At 42.7% G+C, this 27,118-nt stretch overlaps 1 protein-coding gene across 1 annotated transcript in view; it reads right to left on the bottom strand.

The window, feature by feature from the left end:
• The window catches only part of LOC121009545 (ankyrin repeat and KH domain-containing protein 1-like), a 307,110-nt gene that overhangs the window by 6,931 nt on the left and 273,061 nt on the right, over positions 1 to 27,118 (bottom strand). Inside the window, exons 26-32 of the mRNA XM_040442755.1 lie at positions 21,784 to 22,210; positions 18,809 to 18,949; positions 18,574 to 18,723; positions 12,367 to 13,811; positions 11,093 to 11,266; positions 10,741 to 10,959; positions 6,493 to 6,668 (exon numbers count right to left, since the gene is read on the bottom strand). Of these exons, the coding sequence (XP_040298689.1) occupies positions 6,493 to 6,668; positions 10,741 to 10,959; positions 11,093 to 11,266; positions 12,367 to 13,811; positions 18,574 to 18,723; positions 18,809 to 18,949; positions 21,784 to 22,210 (2,732 nt within the window). The remainder of the gene's footprint in view (positions 1 to 6,492; positions 6,669 to 10,740; positions 10,960 to 11,092; positions 11,267 to 12,366; positions 13,812 to 18,573; positions 18,724 to 18,808; positions 18,950 to 21,783; positions 22,211 to 27,118) is intronic.

Below are 27,118 nucleotides of genomic sequence, written 5' to 3' on the forward strand. Positions count from 1 at the left end.
AAAGGCCTAGGTATCCAGCATATGAATATTCCTACCTTCAGGGTCTATTCATATTGATTGATAGATAGATAGTTAGGGCCCGTATTAGGGATGTCTAGGAGGTGACCTGTTTCTTCCCTAGTTTGCAGGCCCAGTTACTGTTCCCCTTCCCTCCAGTGTCCATGTCCCATTTGAAGCCCCCCCGATGCACCCCTAGAGTAGAAACTACAGGATAGAGTGGCAGTTTTGTTGGTACTATTTTAGGGTACATATGATTTTTGATTGCTCTATATTACACTTTTTGTGAGGCAAGGTAACAAAAAATGGCTGTTTTGGCACAGTTTTTATTTTTTTTGTTATTTACAACGTTTATCTGACAGGTTAGATTATGTGCTATTTTTATAGGGCCGGTTGTTATGGATGCGAAAATACCAAACATGTTTCAGTTTTACATAATAAAGAGTTTTAAAAAAAAAAAAAAGATTTTTTAGTGTCACCACATTCTGAAAGCCGTAGTTTTTTGATAGGTGCTTATTTTTTTCCAGTATGAGAACCGTTTGATTGGTAACATTTTAGGGTGCATATGACTTTTTGATCGGTTGGTATTACATTTTTTGTGATGTAAGGTGACAAAAAATTGCTTTTTTGACAATTCCATTTTTTTTTTTTTACGGTGTTCACCTGAGGGGTTAGGTCAAGTGATATTTTTATAGAGCCGGTCGACACAGACGCAGCGATACCTAATATGTCTACTTTTCTTTTTTTCCCTATTTTGTTTATTTTTTACAAATTTTTACTCTATTTTGGGAAAAGGATGCTTAATTTTTTTATAACACTTTATTTTTTTACATTTTTTGTCACTTTATTTTTTTTCCCACTCAGACAAACTTTTGGGGGTCTGATCCCCTTTACAATACTTCTGTATTGTAAAGCATTGGCTGTAAGTGTATTACTGAATGTAATACACTTACAGCTTCCTGCCTGTGAGATCCAGGGGGCTGGATCTCACAGGCTGTCACGGAAGGCAGCCACGATGCCTAAGGAAGGCAGCCCGATGCCTTCCCTGCCATCAGGTCCCCATTACAGCAGCGTGGGGACCCAATGGCTGCTTCCACCCTGCACGGACATCGCACGTGCCGCGGTTAGCGCTGACCGTGGCACATAAAGGGTTAATGCTCCGGCATCGGTGATTTCATGCAGCAGGGGTCCAGCTATCAGTGACCGCCGGACCCTTGCCGTTGAGCGGGCGCATCTCCTGCACCCGCCCGATCACCGCGCAATACATGTACGATCACAGATAGTGATACGTCATAAAATAGTTATTACTTAACATTCCCCATATGTCTACTTTATGTTGGCATAATTTTGAAAAGGTCATTTTATTTTTTAGGACGTTAGAAGGCTAAGAATTTTAAAAGCAAATCTTAAAACTTTGAAGAAAATCTCCAAAACCCACTTTTTAAAGGATTGGTTCAGTTATGAAGTCATTTTGTGGTGCTTACATAATTGAAACCACCCATAAATGACCCAATTTTAGAAACTACAAGTTACGCAAAACTAATTTTTAAACTTTGTTAACCCTTTAGGTATTCCACAAGAATTAAAGGAACATGGAGATGAAATTTCCAAATTTGACTTTTTTGGCAGATTTTCTATTTTAATAAAAAAATTTCTGTAACACAAGTGTAAACAGCCAACCAAAACCCTATATCTATTACCCCGATTCTGCAATTTACATTAACACCCCACATGTGGCGGTAAACTTATGTAAGGGCACACGGCAAGGCGCAAAAGAAAAGGAGCGCCCTGTGTTTTTTGGAAGGCAAATTTTGCTGGACTGGTTTTTAGACACCATGTCCCATTTGAAGCCCCCCTGATGCACCTTACAGTGGAAACTCCCAAAAAGTGACCCATTTTGGAAACTTCGGGATAAGATGACAGTTTTAGTGGTATTTTGGGGTACATATATTTTTGATCGCGCTATATTGCGCTTTTTGTGAGGCAAGGTAACCAAAATATGGCTGTTCTGGCACAGTTTTTATATATTTTTTTTTCACAATGATCATCTGACAGGTTAGATCATGTGCTATTTTCATAGAACAGGTTGTTACGGACACGAGAATATCAAATATGTTTTTTTGTTAGAGTTTAACAAAGCATTTAAAAAAAAAAAATGTTTTTTGTGTCTTTATTTTCTGAATGCCATTTTATTTTTTTTTCCCTGCTGATAGTCTTGTGCAGGGGCTCGTATTTTGCAGAAAGCATTGAAGTTTGTATTGGTACCACCGGTACTATCATTCAATATTACATTTTATGGGGCACAATTTTTATTGTTTTACAGCATTCACTTCTGGGGCTAGGTCATGTGATATTTTTATAAGCAGGTATTTACGGACGTGGCAATACCTAATAAGTTTTACACAATAAAAGCATTTTTGAAACAAAAAATTATATATTTTGGTGTCTCCATATTATGAGAGCCATTTTTATTTTATTTTTGGCCGACTGTCATGTATGGGTTCATTTTTTACAGGATGAGGTGAAGGTTTGATTGGTACCATGTTGGGGTGCATATGACTGATCGCTTGGTATTACACTTTGTGATGTAAGTTTTTATTTTTTATCGTGTTCACTTGAGGGGTTAGGTCATGTGATATTTTTATACAACTGTTTGTTATGGACGCAGCGATACCGAATATGTCTAACTTTTATTTATTTATTTCACTTTAACAAAATAAAAGCATTTTCGATCGGCTATGTACTATAAGAAGTATCTCTCTATTTTCTCCCGCATATCTGCGCTCTTTGTAACTATATTTTGCAGGGCCGGGAGGTGCCGGCTGAGTATTTGGATGCCCTAATAACGGTTTTACCCAAACCTAAGAAAAAAAAACGTTTCGCCAGCTAATTACCGCCCCATTTCCTTAGTAAATATTGATACTAAGATCTTCACAGCCATATTAGTTTGTCGCCTGAACCAATTGCTCCCTGATCTGGTTCACACTGATCAGGTGGGTTTCATCACTGGGCACGAGGCCCCAGATAACATATGTAAACTTCTTGATGCACCCTAATAGGTGGTATAAACGCCTGGGTCCACAACCAGTATCTGCGGGTCACACCACTGCCTCCTCATCCCCTGTGTTACGTGCTGGCCAATCCCCTGTCCAAGATACCTTGGATGCAAGTCCCGACGGAAGATGACTTGCCAACACTTCCTTCTCCGCCATGGTCCTACCAGTAAGAGTAATTGAAGTATTTTTGCTTCCCTGTCATATCCTCAGAGGAGGAATCTGAGTCTGCAATAGTGCCCTCCTCGGACCCAGAGTCCATAGTATCCTCCACTATCGCCTGAGCCCTCTTATGTCTGGATGAGCTAGGCAGGAATTTTTTAAGCTCCTCCACAGAAGAACGGACTTCATTTTTAACTAAATCTTGGATACTTTGCAACAAAGATGGCGACTCCTCTGCCACTAACTTATCCAGACATGGTTGACAACATGTTTTGGGGTAAGACGGATTCAACTTTCGTTTGCAAATTCCACACTCCTTAGCTCTCGTTTTGTGGAAAGCTTTTGTTGGGGCTTTTTTAACCTGCATATAATAAAAAACAGCCCAATCAGTCTAATCTGACCATAATAATAAACTCCCCAAAGGGAGATGGTGGGGGTTAACCCCTCTTACCCCCAGGAGTACCATGCTGGATTCTGAAAGCTGCTCCTGTCTGTCAGTGCGCTGTTGTACTTCCCCCTCTTCTTGCATGATAATGCTGCTTCAAGGGGGGCCAATGGAGGGCTGCAGGTGCCGCCTGGCATCCGGTCAGTATCTGCCTGCTGCTGCTCCCTCCACGTTGGCTGGCCGGCGTTCCCTTTTTCAAATGGGCCGCGCAGCGCCCGCCATGTTAAGCTCCTCCCCCTCCAGCCGGTGGAACGCACGCGTCACTGCGGTGCGACATGCACGCCCAGCTCAGCCAGCCTCAATGAGAGGAGAAGACGTACCTCCCCCCTCACGCCGCAACTTCGCCGGCAGGCAGGGTCACAAGGCAGCTACAGGCATCCCCCCCATGGCTACCGAAGCAGGGAAAAAACAGCAGACGCCGGGCTTCTCAGCGGCTCCTAGTGGAGAGACTTCACTTCACTTTCTCTTTAACCCTAGAGGTCCTGCAGCCGGAAAATAGACCTGGAAAGAAATCTTCCTGTCCCTGGACAGGAAACAGGAAAGAACTGAGCGGTGGAAGGCAAGGGACCAATTTAAAGATCTTGGAAGTTCCTGTTTCCTGTCCGGAAGGGGGAGGATCTCTCTCACAGGTGCTGTCATGGGGCGTAATGGAAAAAATATTAAACTGTGAGGTAGAAGCCAATTTTCCTCACTTTGGAGTCGGAAAGGAATTTTTTGCCCTAATCAGGCAATCAGAATAACTCCCTGGATCAACAACCCTTCTCCAGAAATCTAAATTCTATAGCCTGTAATATTATTACACTCCAGAAATACATCCAGACCCCTCTGGAACTCTCTTAGTTTTCCATCACCACCTCCTCAGGCAGAGAGTTCAATAGTCTCACTGCTTCTACAGTAAAGAATCCTTTTCTATGTTTGTGTACAAACCTTTTTTCCTCCAGACGCAGAGGATGTCTCCTCGTCACAGTCACTGTCCTGGGGATAGATGATGGGAGAGATCTCTGTACTGACCCCTAATATGTATACATAGTTATTAGATCTCCCCATAGGTTTATTCAGTTTTGAAAAAAGATGACTAATTTTGATGATCTTCCTGCTAGAATTTTATGGATAAAGGAACAAATGCTTGGTACCAGTTACGGCTGTGTCCCTGCACAGTCTGCCACTAGCAACACTGATTGTACAATGCCAGACTTTGCAGGGACACACTCCAACTGGTATCTCCCTTCTGTACCTTTATCCATAAGCTTCTAGCAAGAATAAGAGTGGCAAAACTAACATTCATAAGAATAAATGTTCCAGAATTGCCATTTCATGTGGCACACTATTATTTTTATAAAACAGATATGTGAGGAGAGGTGACAGGTCCTCTTTTAATGCATAGTGCATTCAGGGCTCCAGATGGCGACCAAAATGGTCGCCAATGCGACTTAGAATTGCAAAATGGCGACAAGAATTTGCGCCTAGAGCCTCCGCTGCTCTGCCGCTTTAAGAAGAACGGGATTTCATCCAGCAGGCAGGCGGCAATCCAATAACAGAGCTCCGCACAGTATAGAGCTCTGTTATTAGAGAGGAGGCTGCTGATTTGCCGAGTTAAAACAACCCCTTTCAAAGGAATCTGTCACCAGCAACTTCCCTGTCCAATAGTTTGAATAGACACATAGCTGTGGTTCTCCTTGCACCCAAGCTCTGCTCCTTTCTGTTGCCAGTCCCTCCATCACTGCTTTTCCACTACCTGGACCTGTCAAAGCAGCCAGGGAGAAGATGGCCGAAGAAATGAGTGGCGCTTGGAAGCAACAAGAGCAATGGTAATGCTCTCGTTGCACCAAACGCCTTCCAGGAACAAAAGAAAAAGAGCATTTCAATCAGGTGAATTATAGTTATATCTATGCAAACTGCGTGATAGAGAGGTTGCTGGTGATGGATGATTCCTTTTAAATTCTATCCAAGTAGCCCGATTACTTATATGATAGTAAGAAAAAGTCTGATATTACCACTTTACTACAGTAAATATATTAGTAAAATGTTTAGCCATTTATTTAGGAGTCAAAGCCGGAGTCCAAGTGTGAGAAAATGCAGGATTCAGAGTCAGAACTTTGGCTTAGCAACTCCACAGCCCTGACCGTCACAATGTCAATTTTAAGGACTCAGCTTGCTTGATAATGCAGCAAAGAGAAACTTAAAACTCCCTCAAGTCCGGGTTTTAAGTGTGAATAGTCTCTTGTGAGACCTTTCCATAGATGCTAGGTCCATTCAGAGCCTGACTGATTAGCTCCCCACATTCCATCAGTTTTATTTGATCCTTTTTGACTTACCCATTCATTATCCACATACAAAATGTTAAAGGATTCATCTCAAGAAAAACTATTTCCCACCTATCCACAGGATAACCGAGAATTAACAGATCACTGTGGAGTCTGATCATGGGGACCCTTGTGATCCTGAGAATGAGGAGTCCAAGAGTCCCTGATGTGAATGGAGCGGTGTGCTGATGTAGACAGAGCTCAGTCAGCACCATACACACTGGTTACATAACTGTAGCTGAACGGGCCAGCTAAGGGAATACAAGCTGGTACGCAATAGAACACATCATTGAGCCTTGAAAAAAACCAAATCAATTAAATGGTTTTCAGCATCTAAATAATGTCTTAACATGTAAACAGAGATCATATAACATGTTATACCCTCCCATTTAATATTATTGATTTGGACACTAAACTATTTTTTACTCTTTATACAGGAAAATCTCCTGTCACTTGAACATGATTTATTGCTTTCTATATACTGTTTTATAATAGACATGCTTTTCTACTACAACTTACAAAAAACACTTACTTTGGAAGAGTCAATAACTGTGCTAGAAGTTGGTCGATGAAGTCCATTGGAAGGATGAAGCACACCATATTCATCTCTTTCCAAATACTGGTGTTGTGAAAACACAGTGTTGTCTGGTTGAGGATGATGGTAAACATGAGTATTCATGACTGGCTGAGACCAGCCTGAAAACCCATCTGCATAAAAAAATTAGACATTTCAACAAATCATATTTGATGCACATGAGTAACACTATATCAGGGCATTATCTGACTTTTTAGCAGTTTCCCTCTATAGTCTCTAATTCTTACTTTTCCCTAGGCTAGTGGGTGGAGATTAGCTGTCATGATGTGTGTCCATAGAAAGCACAAACAAAAAAAACAATAGATTGTGTTTCCCACTCTGTAGTGCCCCCACAGAAGAAGCAATATTAATAGGACAGTATGCAGCAGAACTAAGCAATTTAGATGTAAATCCAGGTGTGCAATGACACAGAAAAACATTTACTAGCCACCAGCATGATCTGGGTCTGTCTCTCTATCTGCCCCTCCCTCCTTCTCATTCCCTAGCCACAGACTTCGATGTATTCTAACCATTCAGAAAGCTGCTAACTTGTCTTCACATAAGCATCAGTGAGGCGGGGGAGAAGAAAAAAGGGTTTTCTCTAATGAGATATTTTACAAAGTTTCTTAGTTCTAAATGTATTAAGAAAAAAATGTAGGCATCGTTCAGATTTCCTTTAGAGATCATCAGGACAAATACCGCTGCATGGCACTCAGGCGAATCCAGTTATTTATGATGGAAATTGGCCGGATCACCGCTGGATCACATTATAGTCAATAAGGATCCGGCAAGGTCACATCTAGTGAACACATCTCTGCTGGAAACATTCACTGAGATGTGAATGTAGCCTTAAACAGTTACTTCTTAAAAGAGACATCTACAAAAACTGAGCAGCTAAGCAGATTGATATGTACACTTCTGAAAATTGAAATTACAACACCAAGAAGGACAAGCCATAAGGTGACACAAAGAGTAAGCAGCAAGTGTCGCCAAGATCTGCAGATGATCAAATTTTCAAGCACCTAGCCTCAATATTTGGCATCTTGGATGTTGAAAGTAGTATTTTTTTAGCCACATGAAACCTCAAATATTGGATCAATCATGTGGGATGATTGTTTAATGCCTCCTGTTCGTCAACATGCCAATTATTGCTACGTGTCAAACTAAGAGGGAGACCTTGGTTTATCACTCTGGCAGATCACTACGTGCCTAGGCCAAGATGTCAGCACTGGGCAACATTGTGTGTCCTGGAGGTTGGAGGAACGACGACAAACTGGAATGACAGCAAAAGGTGCACAGAGGCGAAACTCTGCACGGACGGACTGCCCGATTAGAAAAATTGCATGCAGTGATCCATTCTGTACAACAAGGGAAACATGCCAAGTCTAGGGTGGGAAACTGTCTACACAAGCTATCAAAATGCATTTGCATGACATTGGGCTATGAGCCAGACATCCAGCCACAGGTTTTCCACTGACCTCATGCCACCGCTCTCAAAGGCTATGATAGTGCATAGCAAGATGGCGATGGAGGTCTATCCTCTTCAGTTGTGTCCCACCACTTTTGTCTCTGATGCAATGACAACTGGAGATTGGTCCGGAGACCATGTGGCTAACAACATGAAGAGGCCTTCACAAGGTAACATCACACCGGTCTTACTCCGGAATTATGGTATAAACTGGCATAACATACAGCCAGGACCATAAATATTGGGACATCAACACAATTCTAACATTTCTGGCTTTATACACCACCACAATGGATTTGGAATGAAACGAACAAGATGTGATTTAACTGCAGACTCAGTATTTACATCCAAATCAGGTGAACGGTGTAGGAATTACAACAGTTTGCATATGTGCCTCCCACTTGTTAATAGACCAAAAGTGATTGGACAGAATAACAATCATAAATCAAACTTTCACTTTTTCATACTTTGTTGCAAATACTTTACTTCACCAGGGAAAGAATTCCTCGGCCATCCACCACAACTGTTTTCCGTGGTCTTCCCGTTCTTTTGGTGTTGCTGAGCTCACCGGTGTGTTCCTTCTTTTTAAGGAGGTTCCAAACAGTTGTTTTAGCCACGCCTAATCTTTTTGCTATCTGTCTGATGGGTTTGTTTTGTTTTTTCAGCCTAATGATGGCTTCCTTTGCTGATAGTGACAGCTCTTTGGATCTCATCTTGAGAGTTGACAGCAAACAGATTCCAAATGCAAATAGCACACTTGAAATGAACTCTGGACCTTTTATCTGCTCATTGTAATTGGGATAAGGAGGGAATAACACACACCTGGCCATGGAACAGCTGAGAAGCCAATTGTCCCATTACTTTTGGTTCCTTAACAAGTGGGAGGCACATATGTAAACTGTTGTAATTCCTACACCGTTCACCAGATTTGGATGTAAATACCCTCAAATTAAAGCTGACGGTCTGCAGTTAAAGCACATCTTGTTTGTTTCATTTCAAATCCATTGTGGTAGTGTATAGAGCCAAAAATGTTAGAATTGTGTCGATGTCCCAACATTTATAGACCTGACTGTACAGTAGCTGGTCGTCTCCTATTAATGGAACCAGTGGTATGTCCCAGGAGCACTTATTTAACAGAATAAAGTCAGGCCGCATGTTGCTCATGCAGCCTGTGTGGCCTAAATAGACTCATAGGCCTGCAGCAACTCTGGACTTTTTTTTTTTTTTTTTTTTTTACAATTGGGCACATCTGGGACATCATATGTAGGCATCTTAAGCTAATGCCAGCAGCTGATCTTGAGGATTTACATGCCCAGGTGCATTCAGTGCGGCAGAACAATCCTCAGAAACCAATTAATAACCTCATTACTAGAATGCCAAGGTGTCCAAGTGCATATCATTAATATGTCTATTGATCTTGCAATTTCCACAATGTCATGACTTTTCCTTCTTGGTGTCACAATTTCAATGTTGTAGAGAGTAGTTTTGTGGGTAAGGATTAAAACTTGTAATTTAGAAATTGAAACCTCTGCTCTTTCTAAACTTCAGACCACCCTGTGAACAGCTATCAGTGACTGCCATCTATCTATATACATAAACTTACACAGAAAATACAATCTATCACAGACAGATAATTAATGCACCATACAGTCCCTGGAGCAGACTGTACTAAGAAGGGGTAGCTCTTCATGTAAGAAGTCACTGGCAATGAACGTTGAGGAGCAGGAGAACGGAAAGGACGGATTCTGCAGATAACTGAGCGTAACGGAGCCTAAAGACCCCATAGACTATAATGGGGTGCGTTCAGTGTCCGCTCAGAATATGATTTTTGAGCGGAGACGAAAGTTCTGCATGACTTTAGTCTCCGCTCAAAAATCATCATATTCTGAGCGGACACGGAACGGACCCCATTATAGTCTATGGGGTCTTTACTCTCAGTTAGGTCTCAGTTATCTGCAGAATCCGTCCTTTCCGTTCTCTTGGTCCTCAATGGAGCTGGAGAACGGAAAGGAGAAACAGTGATGTGAAAGGAGCCTTATGTATTCATAAAGTATTTGAATGCATTAACTAATGTGGTTGAACTTATGTAGTGCAGTCTGACAACAACCAATATAAGGATTCAATTTACGTGTCAGTCCTTTAACCACTAGATCCCAGTAGAGGATTTTTTTATTAATATCCTGATAGACAACCCTGATGTGAATTTAGTCTTGGATTTTAGTTATTTCATACTGACCATCAGTTGTGTGCCATTTTACAGTGACCCAATATTAGTATATATGTTTTCTATCACTCAGCCAGTTACTTACCCACATACAGACATCTTCCCCCAGTCCAAGCATTCTCATTTTATCTACTAACCTTTTATGTGGTACAGTGTCAAATGCTTTGGAGAAGTCAAGATACATGACATCCATTGACTCACCCTGGTCCAGTCTAAAATTTACCCCCCGATAGAAACTTATCAGTTTGACAAGACCGATTCTTCATAAACCCATGCAGACAGGGAATTATACATTTTTTATTATTATTTTTTTTACATACTATAGACAGAAATCCTTCATTTTAACCACAACAGATTTTTAACTTCTAGGCCTATAGTTTCTGGGCATGCTTTTTCAAAATACTGGCACCATATTTGCTATGCGTCAGTAATCTAGTCAGACACTGTCATTATAGATTGCCAGTCAGTCAGTGTTAACAATGTGAAATTGAAGGATTTAAAATTGCATTACTACCTGGTCCACTGTTGACGCCAAATGACCATATGCCATTTTGTCCACCAGAAGGTGAGTAGGTGTTCCCAAACGCACAGCCACTTTGTCGAATTCGTGCTAGCCTCTCTGTTCCGATAGGAGGTGGCATTTTGCGATCACCTGTAAAGTTCATTGGCTGCATGAGGCCTGATAACTGAGAATCAGTTGATGGTGGTGGTGGTGAAGTCGATCCAGATAGTGCTAATGGACCAAGAAATGTAAACAGTGTGTAACTATGGAATGTATCTAGATGTGGAAAGCAAACCTTACTAATGACATAAATAAAACGCCCCACCAATAACAGTTCACAAAAAACATGCAGATAAATACATACACAGATTTGAAGAATTAGTCCAAGGATGCGGTGAAAAGTGTTGTCTACTAAAACTAGGAGAACAAACATTAGGACCTTGCAAAAACATCGGACTTGGATACAGATTTTTTTCAAAACTGGTCATCGCTGGTACAGATATACCCAGTAAACAGTTGTCAGAATCGTCAAAGGGTGCTGGTAAATAAAAGAAAAGAGAATAAACTCACAAACTACATTTACAGCAAAACCACCACTGAATAACTGGCTATAGAGCCAGGAACAAGCTACTATTCTTATGTGCTATGAAGATTTCAACAGCTGGAATCTGCCAACACCATAGTTGTTGTGTACAGATTTATTATTTATTGTTAAACATACAACCTCTTCCCCAAAATACAAGTTGGCCCATGTAGGACATTGACAGCATGTGACTAGGATATGCCATCAATTCCAGATAGGTGTGGGTCCCAGATGTGAAACCCACTCCTATCTCCAGAACATGACTACTGAAATTAACAGAGCAGCGGGGCACTCTGTTCACTGCTATGGGAGTTCAAAAAATACCCGAGCACTGGCTCAGCCATTTCCAGCAGGCCCCGAGCAGTGAATGGAGATAAAGATGCAATTACATGGGATGCTCTTAATTCACTCTCAAGATATGGGACTTCCAAAAACAGTCGGGTGTGCTTGCTTGGCTATTTTCGTAACTTCCATAGAGATGAAGGGAGAGCATGCCGCACATGCGCAGTGTGCCATCCTACAATTCGGGGATCCCTTTCTCTAGATAGGAGCAGGACCCAGAGGTGGGGCTCGAACCTATGTGACAATGATTTCATATCCTAGCGACAGGCCAACTCCTTTATAAGGATACTGGAATTTACATCTGCTGACTAGCCAATATCTAGGTTGAGTCACCACTTTAACTATAACCATATCATCCATTACAAAATAACATTGCCATAAGTTTCTAATAATGTCATTAGCAGTACTGCCCTCAGACTGGGTAGTCACTGAACTGCCACTCCACTATACTGTGTTCACAATGCAGTCTGTTTTGGCATGTGTTGGGAGTGTCTTTTAGGCATTCATCAGATGCACCCAGCAGTCTGCTGTGATTAGCTTTTTGCCAACCTCAAAAAGTTGACTTTTTTTTTTATGGACAAAATCTGAGAACTACAGTGAGCCACAACCAACTTTCATGTGACGGTCGCAAAACATCCATCTAAGACAAACAAGACTGCTGTCAAACCTTTATGACAATTCTGTGCTTTATGTCAGCTGTTATAAAATCTTACCCACTGATCCAGATAAACTGCCCTCGGTTGGTCTGAAGCCAGGAGGATTAGATACTGTTGAGGAACGGAAATTCTCTACTTCTCCAAGAATGCAGTTATCTGGACCACTTAGAAACTGGTTATTTGTTTCAGCAGATGGAAAACATGCTCCCCAACCTTGACTGCATGACATCTGATTAAGCGGAGTAGAAAAGTGATTGAGAAGTGCAGGTCCAAATGACAGAGGCAACTGTTTACTTGTCAAATTCAAGTGTACTTGAGAATTGTTAATAGGTGGCGTTGAAAGAGGAGACTGTGCATTTCCTTTCTGGAGTGAATCTTGAGTAGTACTGGCCTGTGAATCTGTAAAAAAGCGAGTGTGTTCATCTTGCTGCATTTGTTTCGTAGATATCATTGAGTTTACTGGGTTTCTATACTGCATATTGTGTAATGCATACTGGTTCGCATGAGCCATGTGTGGAAATCTGCAATTACTGTCAGGTTCTGCACCAGCCTCATTCACATAAACAGCAACCTTGGGTTCATTTCGTTCTGATGTACCCCCTGACAGTTCCTCCTCCTTTATACTTTTGTATGCTGATGGACTTGAAGAACAAAATGATTTTTGGTCACTAGTAAATGAGGAATTAGCAGACCAATTCATCCCAGATGAAAAGCGCATTTCTGCTGTCTGATCTAGAGGACGCACTGTTCTCGCTTTTGTGGCCAAGTGGTGTTCTGTTTGCCCATCACTAGGAAGTGTGCTAGAATTTAACGCATTACTTATGGTTGTAAATGACACAGAAGACACTGTAGCACACTTGCTTGTAGTATCAGAACACACAGCCGTCCCACTGCTGCTTTTCACATTGCAAGGGAATAACTGTTTTCCAATGGACGAAGGGCTGTTGGATTCACTTAAATGTTGAGAAACATCATTTAACTTCGAGGTAAAGATTGAACTGCCGAATAAGGATGCATCTGTCTGTGCGGTACTACTTGTTTCTTGCAATGTATGTTTTGGAGAAATATTTTTGCCACTCGATATCACAGAAAACGGCCCCCATGTACAGGTAGGTGGTCTTAAAGAACCTCCAAGCTGGGCCAATGGTAAGTGAGTATGTCTGACTGGCTGCATTGGTTGGGCTGTTAAATGTGCAAATCGTGGATGGCTAGTAGGCATAGGAAGTATTCCTTGCAAAGGAGGATGAATATTTTCCTGGATATTTTTGGTCTGTTTGGAAGACTTGAAAGATGTCAAAACTCTAGTCATTGATGATGTCGCAGTGTTTGTTACAAAAGAAGGGCTTTTGCTGGTAGATACAATGCCTGCTCCAGATGGTGCATTTAGTGTCTTGGGACTACGAATGTGTCCCTTAGGTATTAAGTCTTCTAGTTCTTTGGCAGGATCTTGAATCAAGGCATTTATCAGTTGTACCACATATCTAGTGGATTCTGGTCCACCCCTGAAAGCAAAAAATGAAAGAAAAATTGAACGTAAAGGTGATCAGTGAGGAGGCGGTTTCAAAACAACATCCACAGCAGAAATCGGACGCTGTAAGGGAATGAGTGACTGCTACTGCTATCGCTCATCCTCATTAGTGTTGAGTTAATGGGTTTGGATTGCTGTATACGACTACAATACAGCCTTCTTCCGACTGTAAAATGTATGGGCTCCTTGGAGGTCTCTTGTGAACTTGCGGCAAATATTGTAAGACTTTCTTAGTCTCGCGTCTATGACATGACACTTTGTTTATTCGCAAAAATTAGTGTCAAAATACAAAGCTGAACTCTGCTTCCTGCCTCATTAATGAAGCAGAGTTCAGCTTCAGATTTTAACCCTCATTTATGCGAATAACCGAAATGTCACTTAATAGATATGAGGCGAAGCAAGTCTAGTGATATTTGCCGCAAGTTCGCAAAGACCTCCACAGAGCCCATACATTTTACGGTGGGACGGAGGGTATATGGTTGATGAAGGTTTCAAAAGAATTGGGTTCGGATACAGCAGCCCAAAGACAATTTGCTCAACACTAATCCTTATACAGATTCATTGTTTGTGGGCAGCAAATCACTGTTCAAACAGCATGATCTGCTACTGCCCAGTGTGCTGCAAGGAAGATCATTTCACCCGATGGAGTGTTTCGCTCATTCATCTGGTGATCTGGAGCACCTTTACATGGGCCTATTATCGTTCCCTATATTTGGCCTGAGTTGTAAACCGGCCTTTTGACTTCTGCCGCAGACGTGGCAGGGGGTTCACAGATCTGATGAGGATTTAAGCACAGAATCCGCACCCAATCCTCAATGTGTCAACTTAGCCTTTGACTACTGTTTCCCAACATACATACACAGGAGGAAAACCAGTATGAAAGTCATTGTGACATAATTTGCCTTGACAACTGACATGTTCATGTTGGATTTAACAGAGCCTGCTGTTTATTTTATTTTATAGAGCACTATGACATTATCCTAGTGCTTAAAGGGGTTGTTTACCACCTGGGGCCTTATGAGCAGGACCCCCCCCCCCCCACTGTGGCTAGGCCACCGCCGCTGGATTTCAACTCCCTCTTTCACAAGCAGCAGTCTCTGGTTTTCCTGTGTTTTGACAAGGGTAATCTGGCTGCTGCAGCCATTGACTGGAAGTAGCGATGATGTGTCCCCCATGCGTCATGTCACTGGGTAACAAGAGGGGGGACATGTCACAGCCATGGCTACTCACTGGCTGTGGCGGCCATAGGACCTGCATAAAACAGGATGTTGATGTGGGGACAGGGCCGTCTTTACCAAGGGGCAAAAGGGGCAGCTGCCCCGGGCCCAGTTGCTCCTGGGGGGCCCAAGGCAGCTGCCTCTTGAGCCCTGCTAGCCACTGCCCCGGGTGTCAGGCTGTCAGCTCTACCAGGATTCCAGGCATCATGATCGTACTGTGTTAAAGTTGTGATTTAGGACCTTAATGACATCATCACCATGTGACCAGTAACCTAGCAATTACTGGTCACATGGCTATGAGGTCATCACAGGTCCTGTGGAGTGTTGCAGAAGTTAACTGTGGAGTTTTTTTGTGTGAAGATTACATCAGAAAAAGGTGACAGGGGCTGTTATGTTAATATACTGTAAACTACTGTATAGTGGGGTGCTGTATACTGTGGGGGCCTGTATACTGTGTGGGGGCCTGTATACTGTGTGGGGGCCTGTATACTGTGTGGGGGGCTGTATACTGTGTGGTGGGCTGTATACTGTGTGGTGGGCTGTATACTGTGTGGTGGGCTGTATACTGTGTGGGGGGCTGTATACTGTGTGGGGGGCTGTATACTGTGTGGGGGGCTGTATACTGTGTGGGGGGCTGTATACTGTGTGGGGGGGGGGCCTGTATGCTGTGTGTGGGGGGGGGGGCCTGTATGCTGTGTGGGGGGGGGGGGGCTGTATGCTGTGTGGGGGGGGGCCTGTATGCTGTGTGGGGGGGGGGGGCCTGTATGCTGTGTGGGGGGGGGGCCTGTATGCTGTGTGGGGGGGGGGGGGGGGCCTGTATGCTGTGTGGGGGGGGCTGTATGCTGTGTGGGGGGGCCTGTATAGTGTGGGGGGCTATACTGCTGTACTGTATACTGTGGGGGTCTGTATACTGCTCTACTATATACTGTGGGGGTCTGTATACTGCTCTACTATATACTGTGGGGTACTGTATAGTGTGGGGTGCTAAACTGCATACTGTGTGGTGCTGTATACTATAGGGTGCTATACTGCATACTGTGGGTTGCTGTATACTATAGGGTGCTATACTGCATACTGTGGGGTGCTGGGGTGCACTGGAACACTAGGGTGAGCCGAGCCCCGGCCTCCTTCCTGCAGAGCGGTGCCCACTTCCAGCCTGAGCCCAGCTGCCCAGAGCACTGATCCTGAGCCGCTGGAGTCTTCAGAACTGGAAGTATTTACAGTCATTCACTGGACTCTACCAGGGGTGTGGATTTTTTGTGTGTGTGTTGTGGTGGAGGGCGTGATTGCCTGCTAAGGTGTGGGAAAGCGGGATCCAGGGGCCCAAGTAAATTTTTGCCCAGGGTCCAATCAATATTAAAGACGGCCCTGTGTGGGGAGACTGGAGATCTGTTGTGGCGGGTGAGAGAAGTACTCGATCCCACTGGGGTTTCTCTCTGCAGATCTAGCCACACTGGAGGGTTCTGCCCAGAAGGCCCCCAGAGTTGAACAACCACTTTAAACCTAAAATTCAGCCGCAGAATTCAACCATGCAACAGAATTTATAGAATTATGTCCAGTAGATTCATATATATACACTGCTCAAAAAAATAAAGGGAACACAAAAATAACATCCTAGTTCTGAATTAAATATTCTTCTGAAATACTTTGTTCTTTACATAGTTGAATGTGCTGACAACAAAATCACACAAAAATAAAAAAATGGAAATCAAATTTTTCAACCCATGGAGGTCTGGATTTGGAGTCACACTCAAAATTAAAGTGGAAAAACACACTACAGGCTGATCCAACTTTGATGTAATGTCCTTAAAACAAGTCAAAATGAGGCTCAGTAGTGTGTGTGGCCTCCACGTGCCTGTATCACCTCCCTACAACGCCTGTGCATGCTCCTGATGAGGTGGCGGACGGTCTCCTGAGGGATCTCCTCCCAGACCTGGACTAAAGCATCTGCCAACTCCTGGACAGTCTGTGGTGCAACATGACGTTTGTGGATAGAGCGAGACATGATGTCCCAGATGTGCTCAATTGGATTCAGGTCTGGGGAACGGGCGGGCCAGTCCATAGCATCAATGCCTTCGTCTTGCAGGAACTGCTGACACACTCCAGCCACATGAGGTCTAACATTGTCTTGCATTAGGAGGAACCCAGGGCCAATCGCACCAGCATATGGTCTCACAAGAGGTCTGAGGATCTCATCTCGGTACCTAATGGCAGTCAGGCTACCTCTGGCGAGCACATGGAGGGCTGTGCGGCCCTCCAAAGAAATGCCACCCCACACCATTACTGACCCAATGCCAAACCGGTCATGCTGGAGGATGTTGCAGGCAGCAGAACGTTCTCCACGGCGTCTCAAGACTCTGTCACGTCTGTCACATGTGCTCAGTGTGAACCTGCTTTCATCTGTGAAGAGCACAGGGCGCCAGTGGCGAATTTGCCAATCTTGGTGTTCTCTGGCAAATGCCAAACGTCCTGCACGGTGTTGGGCTGTAAGCACAACCCCCACCTGTGGACGTCGGGCCCTCATATCACCCTCATGGAGTCTGTTTCTGACCGTTTGAGCAGACACATGCACATTTGTGGCCTGCTGGAGGTCATTTTGCAGGGCTCTGGCAGTGCTCCTCCTGTTCCTCCTTGCACAAAGGCGAAGGTAGCGGTCCTGCTGCTGGGTTGTTGCCCTCCTACGGCCTCCTCCACGTCTCCCGATCTACTGGCCTGTCTCTTGGTAGCACCTCCATGCTCTGGACACTACGCTGACAGACACAGCAAACCTTCTTTCCACAGCTCGAATTGATGTGCCATCCTGGATAAGCTGCACTACCTGAGCCACTTGTGTGGGTTGTAGACTCAGTCTCATGCTACCACTAGAGTGAAAGCACCGCCAGCATTCAAAAGTGACCAAAACATCAGCCAGGAAGCATAGGAACTGAGAAGTGGTCTGTGGGCACCACCTGCAGAACCACTCCTTTATTGGGGGTGTCTTGTTAATTGCCTATAATTTCCACCTGTTGTCTATCCAATTTGCACAACAGCATGTGAAATTGATTGTAACTCAGTGTTGCTTCCTAGGTGGACAGTTTGATTTCACAGAAGTGTTATTGACTTGGAGTTACATTGTGTTGTTTAAGTGTTCCCTTTATTTTTTTGAGCAGTGTATATATTTTTTTATAAAGGCTCAGAGCTGTATAGTCATACCACTCTTGTTCTGGCCCCTCCACCAGTCTGCTTCACGATACCTCTTGAAACATAGGAAATGATCACTTGGCAAAATTACTGGATGCAACAATGAGCTCCTCTAGCCAGTGACTGGCTCAATGGTAATTTCCTGTGTGTCAAGGAGGGACAAGAAGCAGCAAACAAGATAACGGGAGAAGTGGAGGATCGGTATGGAGAGTATGATTAAATTTATAAAAATAGTTTTTTTGTTATAATACAGATGAGCAAATGACTGTACGATATTATATATCTCAATGTACATCACCTCACACATACAAACATATGGTAACATACCACTACAAATACCTTATAGTAATCATTCTTTCTCCATTCTTATCTTTTTGTTTATCAACATCAATATGGGCACCAGTAACATCTTGAATTGCAGTGATATTACATCCACCTCTCCCCATTATTCGAGATACTACAGATGCAGGAACCGACAGCTTCTTTGATCTACAAACAGATAACAATACCAATAAGTGAAGATTAAAATGTAAGTCACCATTTAAAAACAAAAAAAACAAACAAAAACACTAACCTCCTAACAACTTCTTTCCATCCTTCTTCTCTCTTTTGGCCTCTTTTTGGGCTACATATATTCAGCTTTGGATTCGGCAATGTAAAAGGAGTGGCTTTAAAACTGGATAAAGGTTGCTTGTTACTCGTATCGTTTTCAATTCTATATTTGTATGCAAGTTACAAAAAAAAAAAGTTAATGGTAAATTATTTTTACAATTAAACCAAAGAAAATGTGTTGCTAATATCTTATCAATTCCAAACAATACAATCTACAATACACAACACCATAAATAAGGCTTTTACCGATTATTACACTATGAACTAACTATACAGACATGTAGAGCGGCACCCGGGGATCTCACTGCAATTACTATTATCCCTGGGCGCCGCTCCGTTCTCCTGCTATGTCCTCCGGTATCTCCGTTCACTAAGTTATGGTAGGCGGAGTCTGCCCTTGTTCTTCTGTAGTGCTGGCCAATCGCATTGCAGAGTTCACAGCCTCGGAGAAAATAACCTCCCAGGCTATGAGCTCTGCGCTGCGATTGGCCAGCGCTAGATCAGAACAAGGGCAGACTCCGCCTACCATAACTTAGTGACTGGAATCTCCGCCTACTATAACTTAGTGAGCGGAGATACCGGAGGGCATAACGGGAGAAAGGAGCGGCGCCCGGGGATAATATTAAGTGCAGTGAGATCGCCGGGCGCCGCTCTACATGTCTGTATAGTTAGTTCATAGTGTAATAATCGGTGAAAGGTCCTCTTTAAAGGGACACTGACAGGGCCAAAAAGCATATTAAGGTATATATATGACCGTACAGGTCTTAAAGTGTATAAGAATCATGTAAGTATCCCCCCTGTCCACCTTATAACTACAGTAATGTGAAGTTTTATCACCTGCTGGAATCGGGTTCAATCTGCCCAAGGGGCGGTGTTTCACCTCAGCTTGCGCCCAGCCAGCCTCGCCACAACTGCCGTTTGAAGCGCCGCCCAGCTCATCAATATGCACTTCGCTGGGCGGCTACTAGTGTCCCCGGCTATCTTCGGCGCATGCGCCCGGCACCCTCACTGGCCGGGATCGCATCGCGCCTGCGCACAGTCTCATTTTCAGAGGCTGCCTCTGAGAATGAGACTGTGCGCAGGCGCGATGCGATCCCGGCCAGTGAGGGTGCCGGGCGCATGCGCCGAAGATAGCCGGGGACACTAGTAGCCGCCCAGCGAAGTGCATATTGATGAGCTGGGCGGCGCTTCAAACGGCAGTTGTGGCGAGGCTGGCTGGGCGCAAGCTGAGGTAAAACACCGCCCCTTGGGCAGATTGGACTCGATTCCAGCAGGTGATAAAACTTCACATTACTGTAGTTATAAGGTGGACAGGGGGGATACTTACATGATTCTTATATACTTTATAAGACCTGTACGGTCATATATATACCTTAATATGCTTTTTGGGCCTGTCAGTGTCCCTTTAAGAACCTTATCTTAATGTAAAATTGGTAATTTAAATTCTGCACCATGACATCAAATGTGTCGCTGTTGACATAACACTGTCAGTGTAATACCAAAGATTACTCTAAGGCCTCATTCAGAAAAACGTGTCCAGATACGCTGTGAATTCGTTCAGTGAAAATGCGCCATTTCGCAGGCAAAGTCATTCAGTTTTGCCCGTGATCGCGTTCAGTTTTTATTGTGCGGGTGCAATGCATTTTGCAATGTGTGCGATAAAAAACTGAATGCATACAAACAACTCTTAGCAACCATTCATAAAAAACGCATCGCATCCGCACTTGCTTGCGGATGCGATTTTCACACCGCTCCATTCACTTCTATGGGTCAAGCGTTGCGTGAAAGTTGCAGAATATAGAACATGCTGTGATTTTCACGCAATGCACAAGTGATGCGTGAAAACAAACACACATGTACACAGCCCCATTGACATGAATGAGTCCGATTCCGTGCGGGCGCAATGCGTTTGCATCACGCATTGCACCCGTGCGGAATGCTCGCTTGTCTGCAAGGGGCCTAAGGGTTAAATACAGCATTATAAAATCAGTATAATGCTGTGCAGATCTGGAGCAAGGTCAGAACAGGACCATTTACTGACACGTTGTAAGTTTATTGAACTCGCTATTGTGTCGCTACCAAAGGGGTATGTATTATGGTGGTTAGAAGTTACTCTCAATCCCCAGGATAGGGAATAACTATTAGGGAGGGGGGGGGGGGGTCCTACCACTGGAACCCCCACCGATCATGAGAAAGGAGGCCTTGGACCCTCTGCAGCCCTCACCATGTACCCCCTGCTGTGGTGTACTCTGCTATCTATGGAACTCCAACAGAAATTAATGGAGTGGCAGGGCACATGCTAAATCGGCCGCTTAGTTCATTACAGGGGGCTGCAGAGGGTACGAAGCCTCCAATCTCAAGACCGGTGGGGGACCTACCGCTAATAGTTATCCCCTATCCTGTGGATCAGGGATAACTTCTAAAAACCAGAATATCCATTTAAAGTGGCTTCACATTATATTTTATTTTTTTTACAAAAAATAGTCAATATGGAACAAATAATTCACATCCATAGTAATAAGGGATTGATAGAGTTTAATGGGCTCCCAACTGTGCCACTGTATGCTTGATTTCACACAGCATCCTAGGGACCTTTCATTTTTTGAACACTATATAATCGGCCTGGAATATTTTATTTTTTGCTATAAGTCATAGAAATGATGCATTATAAAAGCATTACGCAATGCTTCAAGGAAAAAATCTCCAGTATACAGCTATGAAAACCGACCACCATCTGGTAGGGAGTGTTCAGCATCTCTATACCATGGAGCCATAACTGCACAGCCTCCTTGCATATGACTATGCCACTTATAGAAGTCTAGAATAAAGTTCTAGAATAAATCTCATCAAGCCACCTTTCTCATTACCCACCCAAAGTGCATAAGTGTGCGTTGCAAAAAATAAATAAATCACATTTCAAGATTTCAAAAAACTAACCTTGTGGAAATCTTCGATGTTAAGATCTTGGGCTTTTCTTCCCATTTGTGGAGAAGTAAAGAACATGTTTTAGTTCTAGATGTGCTATCATGTTTATTACATTCTTGGTTCTTGTGAACGGGAATTTCACTGTTGCATTCATCACTATCCAAAATTACAAAATCACAAACAACACCACTAGCATCTTCACTATGTCCATTATTCATTTTTTTATCAGAATTCTTAGAGACATCCGAGTCCGGTGCAATAAGCTGCAGGTTTTCTTCGGTTTTGCCTTTTTTATTTTTCTGATTAGTGCTAGGCGTTATGATTATACCACTCCTTTTTCCAAACACATTTGTAAATGTTGTAGATGTTGCAGAGATGCCAATTGTAGTCATTATTGTTGCACTTGGTGGCTCTAGAGGGACATCTTCCTCCTCTACATCTAGAAAAATAATGCGTAGGCAACAATTAAGAAACATTTTAAAAAGATTATGTCATGTTCCCAAAAGGATTAAAGGTATTTTAGACGATTTTGATACTGATGGCTAATAACCAGGATAGGTCGTCAATATCAGATGAGCGGGGGCCCAACTCGCCGCCCCACTGCCAATCAGCTGTATGGAGAGGCTGCAATACTCTATGAGCTCCTTTGCATCTTGCTATGCCATATGACATGTTCATCAGTCACATGGTCTAGGCGCTGTTCAGTTGTAGTAAACTGAATGGGCCTGAGCTTTAAAAGGGATTCTGTCACCTGGATTCTACCTATAGAGCGGCGGACATGCACTGCTAGATCGCTGCTAGCACGTCCACAATATACAGGGTGGGCCATTTATATGGATACACCTTAATAAAATGGGAATGGTTAGTGATATTAACTTCCTGTTTGTGGCACATTAGTATATGTGAGGGGGGAAACTTTTCAAGATGGGTGGTGACCATGGCGGCCATTTTGAATCCAACTTTAGTTTTTTCACTAGGAAGAGGGTCATTTGACACAAACTTATTGGGAATTTCACAAGAAAAACAATGGTGTGCTTGGTTTTAACGTAACTTTATTCTTTCATGAGTTATTTACAAGTTTCTGACCACTTACAAAATGTGTTCAATGTGCTGCCCATTGTGTTGGATTGTCAATGCAACCCTCTTCTCCTCCTCTTCACACACTGATAGCAACACCGCAGGAGAAATGCTAGCACAGGCTTCCAGTATCCGTAGTTTCAGGTGCTGCACATCTCGTATCATCTGAAGGCAATTGTCTATGCTGTGAAGATACGAGATGTGCAGCACCTGAAACTACGGATACTGGATGCCTGTGCTAGCATTTCTCCTGTGGTGTTGCTATCAGTGTGTGAAGAGTGGGAGAAAAGGGTTGCATTGACAATCCAACACAATGGGCAGCACATTGAACACATTTTATAAGTGGTCAGAAACTTGTAAATAACTCATGAAAGAATAAAGTTACGTTAAAACCAAGCACACCATTGTTTTTCTTGTGAAATTCCCAATAAGTTTGATGTGTCAAATGACCCTCTTCCTATTGAAAAAATAAAAGTTGGATTCAAAATGGCCGCCATGGTCACCACCCATCTTGAAAAGTTTCCCCCCCTCACATATACTAATGTGCCACAAACAGGAAGTTAATATCACCAACCATTCCCATTTTATTAAGGTGTATCCATATAAATGGCCCACCCTGTACATTCCCCATAGCTGTGAGTGCTTTTATTGTGTCTTATATATACATACACACACACACAAATAAAAAAAAAAGTAAGGCAGCACCAACCTATAAACAATACTGCGGGTGCAAGCTCAAAAGGGCAAGCTTACCCACAAATCCAGTCCAAAAAAGAGCAGAACTCCAGGATAATGTGGAAAATGGTGGTTTATTCACCCATTGGTGACGCAACGTTTCGGCTCCAACATGAAGCCTTTCTCAAGCGCTTGAGAAAGGCTTCATCTTGGAGCCGAAACTTTGCGTCACCAATGGGTGAATAAACCACCATTTTCCACATTATCCTGGAGTGCTGCTCTATTTGTTGGACTATATAATGTAAATTAGGCAAGAAAGGTGCCCAGGTTAAAGGAGATTCAAGTCAGAGACCAGACTTCTCTTGCTAGTTTGGACATTGAGGCACTATACACCAATATTAAGCACGATTTGGGAATAAAGGCAGTAAGTTCTTTTTTGTACACAAAGGGCACCCAATTTCACGCTCATAATGAGCTGGTACTCACATTATTACGTTTCCTCCTCACACACAATTATTTTCTATTTAATAGCAATTTTTATTTACAGCAAATTGGTACAGCAATGGGTAGTAAATGTGCACCAAATTACGCAATTTTTTTTTAGGGTGGTGGGAAAACGCTATCGTTTATGGAGCACTTTCAACAGTATATTGAGCACGTTTTGTTTTGGGGGCGGTTTATAAATGTTTTGATTTTACTGGATGGCACCATTGCATTATTTCATGAATTTGTGAAGAGTCTCAATAATAATGATATAGGTATGAAATTTACCTCAGATACATCAAAATACCCTTACGTTCCTTGATCTTAGAATCTCCATTGACCCTGGTGGCCTCATCAATACGGAAGTCTACCGTAAACCCACGTCCACAAATAACCAGCTACATTGGCAGAGCCATCATCCTCTACCTCTGAGAAGAATACCCACTGGACAGTATATAAGGGCACGTCGTAACTGCTCAAGTGACTCTGCGTTCCTCAGGGAATGTGATCTGTTTGGAAGATTCCACCAAAGAGGATATCCGAAAAAGACCTTGTATAAAGCCTTCTATAGGGCAAGAAAATACCCACCGTCCTGACTTACTAAGTAAAAATGAAAAAAATGATACCCCTGCTACTATTAGGTACATTGGCACAAATTCTGCAAAAGCATTGGCATATTTTATAAACTGACAATGATTTGAGCGAGGTTTTATTGACCAAACCTAGTATTACCTATCGTAGAGGTAAAAACCTCAAAGACCATCTAGTGCACAGTTTTCACAGTAAGGATCCCCCAAACACAAAGTGGTTGAGATGTAATGTAGTGGGTAATTACCCATGTGGGAGATGTAGCTTCTGTCCCTACATTAAGATCAAAGACTTTACTAATACTGTAGGCAATAAATATTAAAATCAGGCAATTTTTTAATTGTCAAAATCTGGGCATAGTGTACGTGGCCCAGTGCCCTTGTCTAAAATTGTATGTTAGTAAAACATCACAAGAGTTCCGACAGCAGATCTGCCAACACATAAGCAGTATTAATACCAAATCTGACACCACAATATCTAGGCATGTTAAGACTTTTCACAAGGGAGATCCTAGCTGTCTAAAATGTTGAGGCCTGTGTAAAAAGACACTTGGTGCACGTAGAGGAGGGTTGGATAGAGTTCTTCTTCTAGAAGAAACAAGATGGATTTACAGTCTTGATAGCCTCAGCCCAAAAGGCTTCACTTTTTCTTCTTTTTTAGAATAATCATCTGCACGTTCTGTTCAATCAAACATGATCTAGAGTCAGGTCCATAAATATTGGGACATCGACAATTCTACGATTTTTGGCTCTATACACCACCACAATGGATTTGAAATTAAACAAACTAGATGTGCTTTAACTGCAGACGGTCAGCTTTAATTTGAGGGTATTTACATCCAAATCAGGTGAACGGTGTAGGAATTACAACAGTTTGCATATGTGCCTCCCATTTGTTAAGGGACCAAAAGTAAAGGGACAGAATAATAATCATCATAAATCAAACTTTCACTTTTTAATACTTGGTTGCAAATCCTTTGCAGTCAATTACAGCCTGAAGTCTGGAACGCATAGACATCACCAGATGCTGGGTTTCATCCCTGGTGATGCTCTGTCAGGCCTCTACTGCAACTGTCTTCAGCATTTTCCCTTCAGTTTTGTCTTCAGCAAGTGAAATGCATGCTCAATCGGATTCAGGTCAGGTGATTGACTTGGCCATTGCACAACATTCCACTTCTTTCCCTTAAAAAAAACTTTTTTTCAGTATGCTTTGGGTCATTGTCCATCCAATGAGTTCTGAAGCATTTGGCTGAATATGAGCACATAATATTGCCCGAAACACTTCAGAATTCATACTGCTGCTTTTGTCAGCAGTCACATCATCAATAAATACAAGAGAACCAGTTCCATTGGCAGCCATACATGCCCACGCCATGACACAACCACCACCATGCTTCACTGATGAGGTAGTATGCTTAGGATCATGAGCAGTTCCTTTCCTTCTCCATACTCTTCTCTTCCCATCACTCTGGAACAAGTTGATCTTGGTCTCATATGTCCATAGGATGTTGTTTCTGAACTGTGAAGGCTTTTTTAGATGTCATTTGGCAAACTCTAATCTGGCCTTCCTGTTTTTGAGGCTCACCAATGGTTTACATCTTGTGGTGAACCTTCTGTATTCACTCTGACTTTGACACACATATCATTAAAAATAAAAAGCTAGCATTTTGTAATTATAAAAAAACCCAGAGCAATGAAAATAAGGAAATCTACAAGATTAGGCAGAGAGAGGCCAAGCAAGTTATAAGAACTTCTAAAGCGCAGGCAGAAGAAAAACTAGCTCAGTCTATGAAAAAAGGGGATAAGACATTCTTCAGATATATAAATGAAAAAAGGAAATTAAAACAAGGAATAACTAAATTAAAAACAAAGGACGGAAGGTATGTAGAAGAGAATAAAGGGCTAGCCGACTGCCTTAATGAATACTTCTGTTCAGTTTTTACAAAAGAAAAAGGAGAAGGACCTCCACTAGAAAGAATGACACTTAAATCGTTTGATGCATGTATCTTTACAGAGGAAGATGTTCTAAGTTTGCTGTCTAAGGTGAAGACAGATAAGTCACAGGGGCCTGATGAGATACACCCAAAATTATTAAAAGAGCTTAGTGGTGAGCTGGCAAAACCGTTAACAGATTTATTTAACCAATCATTAGTAACAGGAGTCGTCCCGGAAGATTGGAAATTGGCAAATGTCGTGCCCATTCACAAGAAAGGTAGTAGGGAGGAATCGAGCAACTATAGACCAGTGAGTCTGACATCAATAGTAGGCAAATTAATGGAAACCCTATTAAAGGATAGGATTGTGGAACATCTAAAATCCCATGGATTGCAAGATGAAAAACAACATGGGTTTACTTCAGGGAGATCATGTCAAACAAATCTTATAGATTTTTTTGACTGGGTGAATAAAATAATAGACGGTGGAGGTGCAGTAGACATCGCATATCTAGATTTTAGTAAGGCTTTTGACACTGTCCCACATAGAAGACTTATCAATAAACTGCAGTCATTGAGCATGGACTCCCA

This window comes from Bufo bufo, chromosome 1 (assembly GCF_905171765.1).
Source record: "Bufo bufo chromosome 1, aBufBuf1.1, whole genome shotgun sequence".
NCBI classification, from domain to species: Eukaryota; Metazoa; Chordata; class Amphibia; order Anura; family Bufonidae; genus Bufo; species Bufo bufo.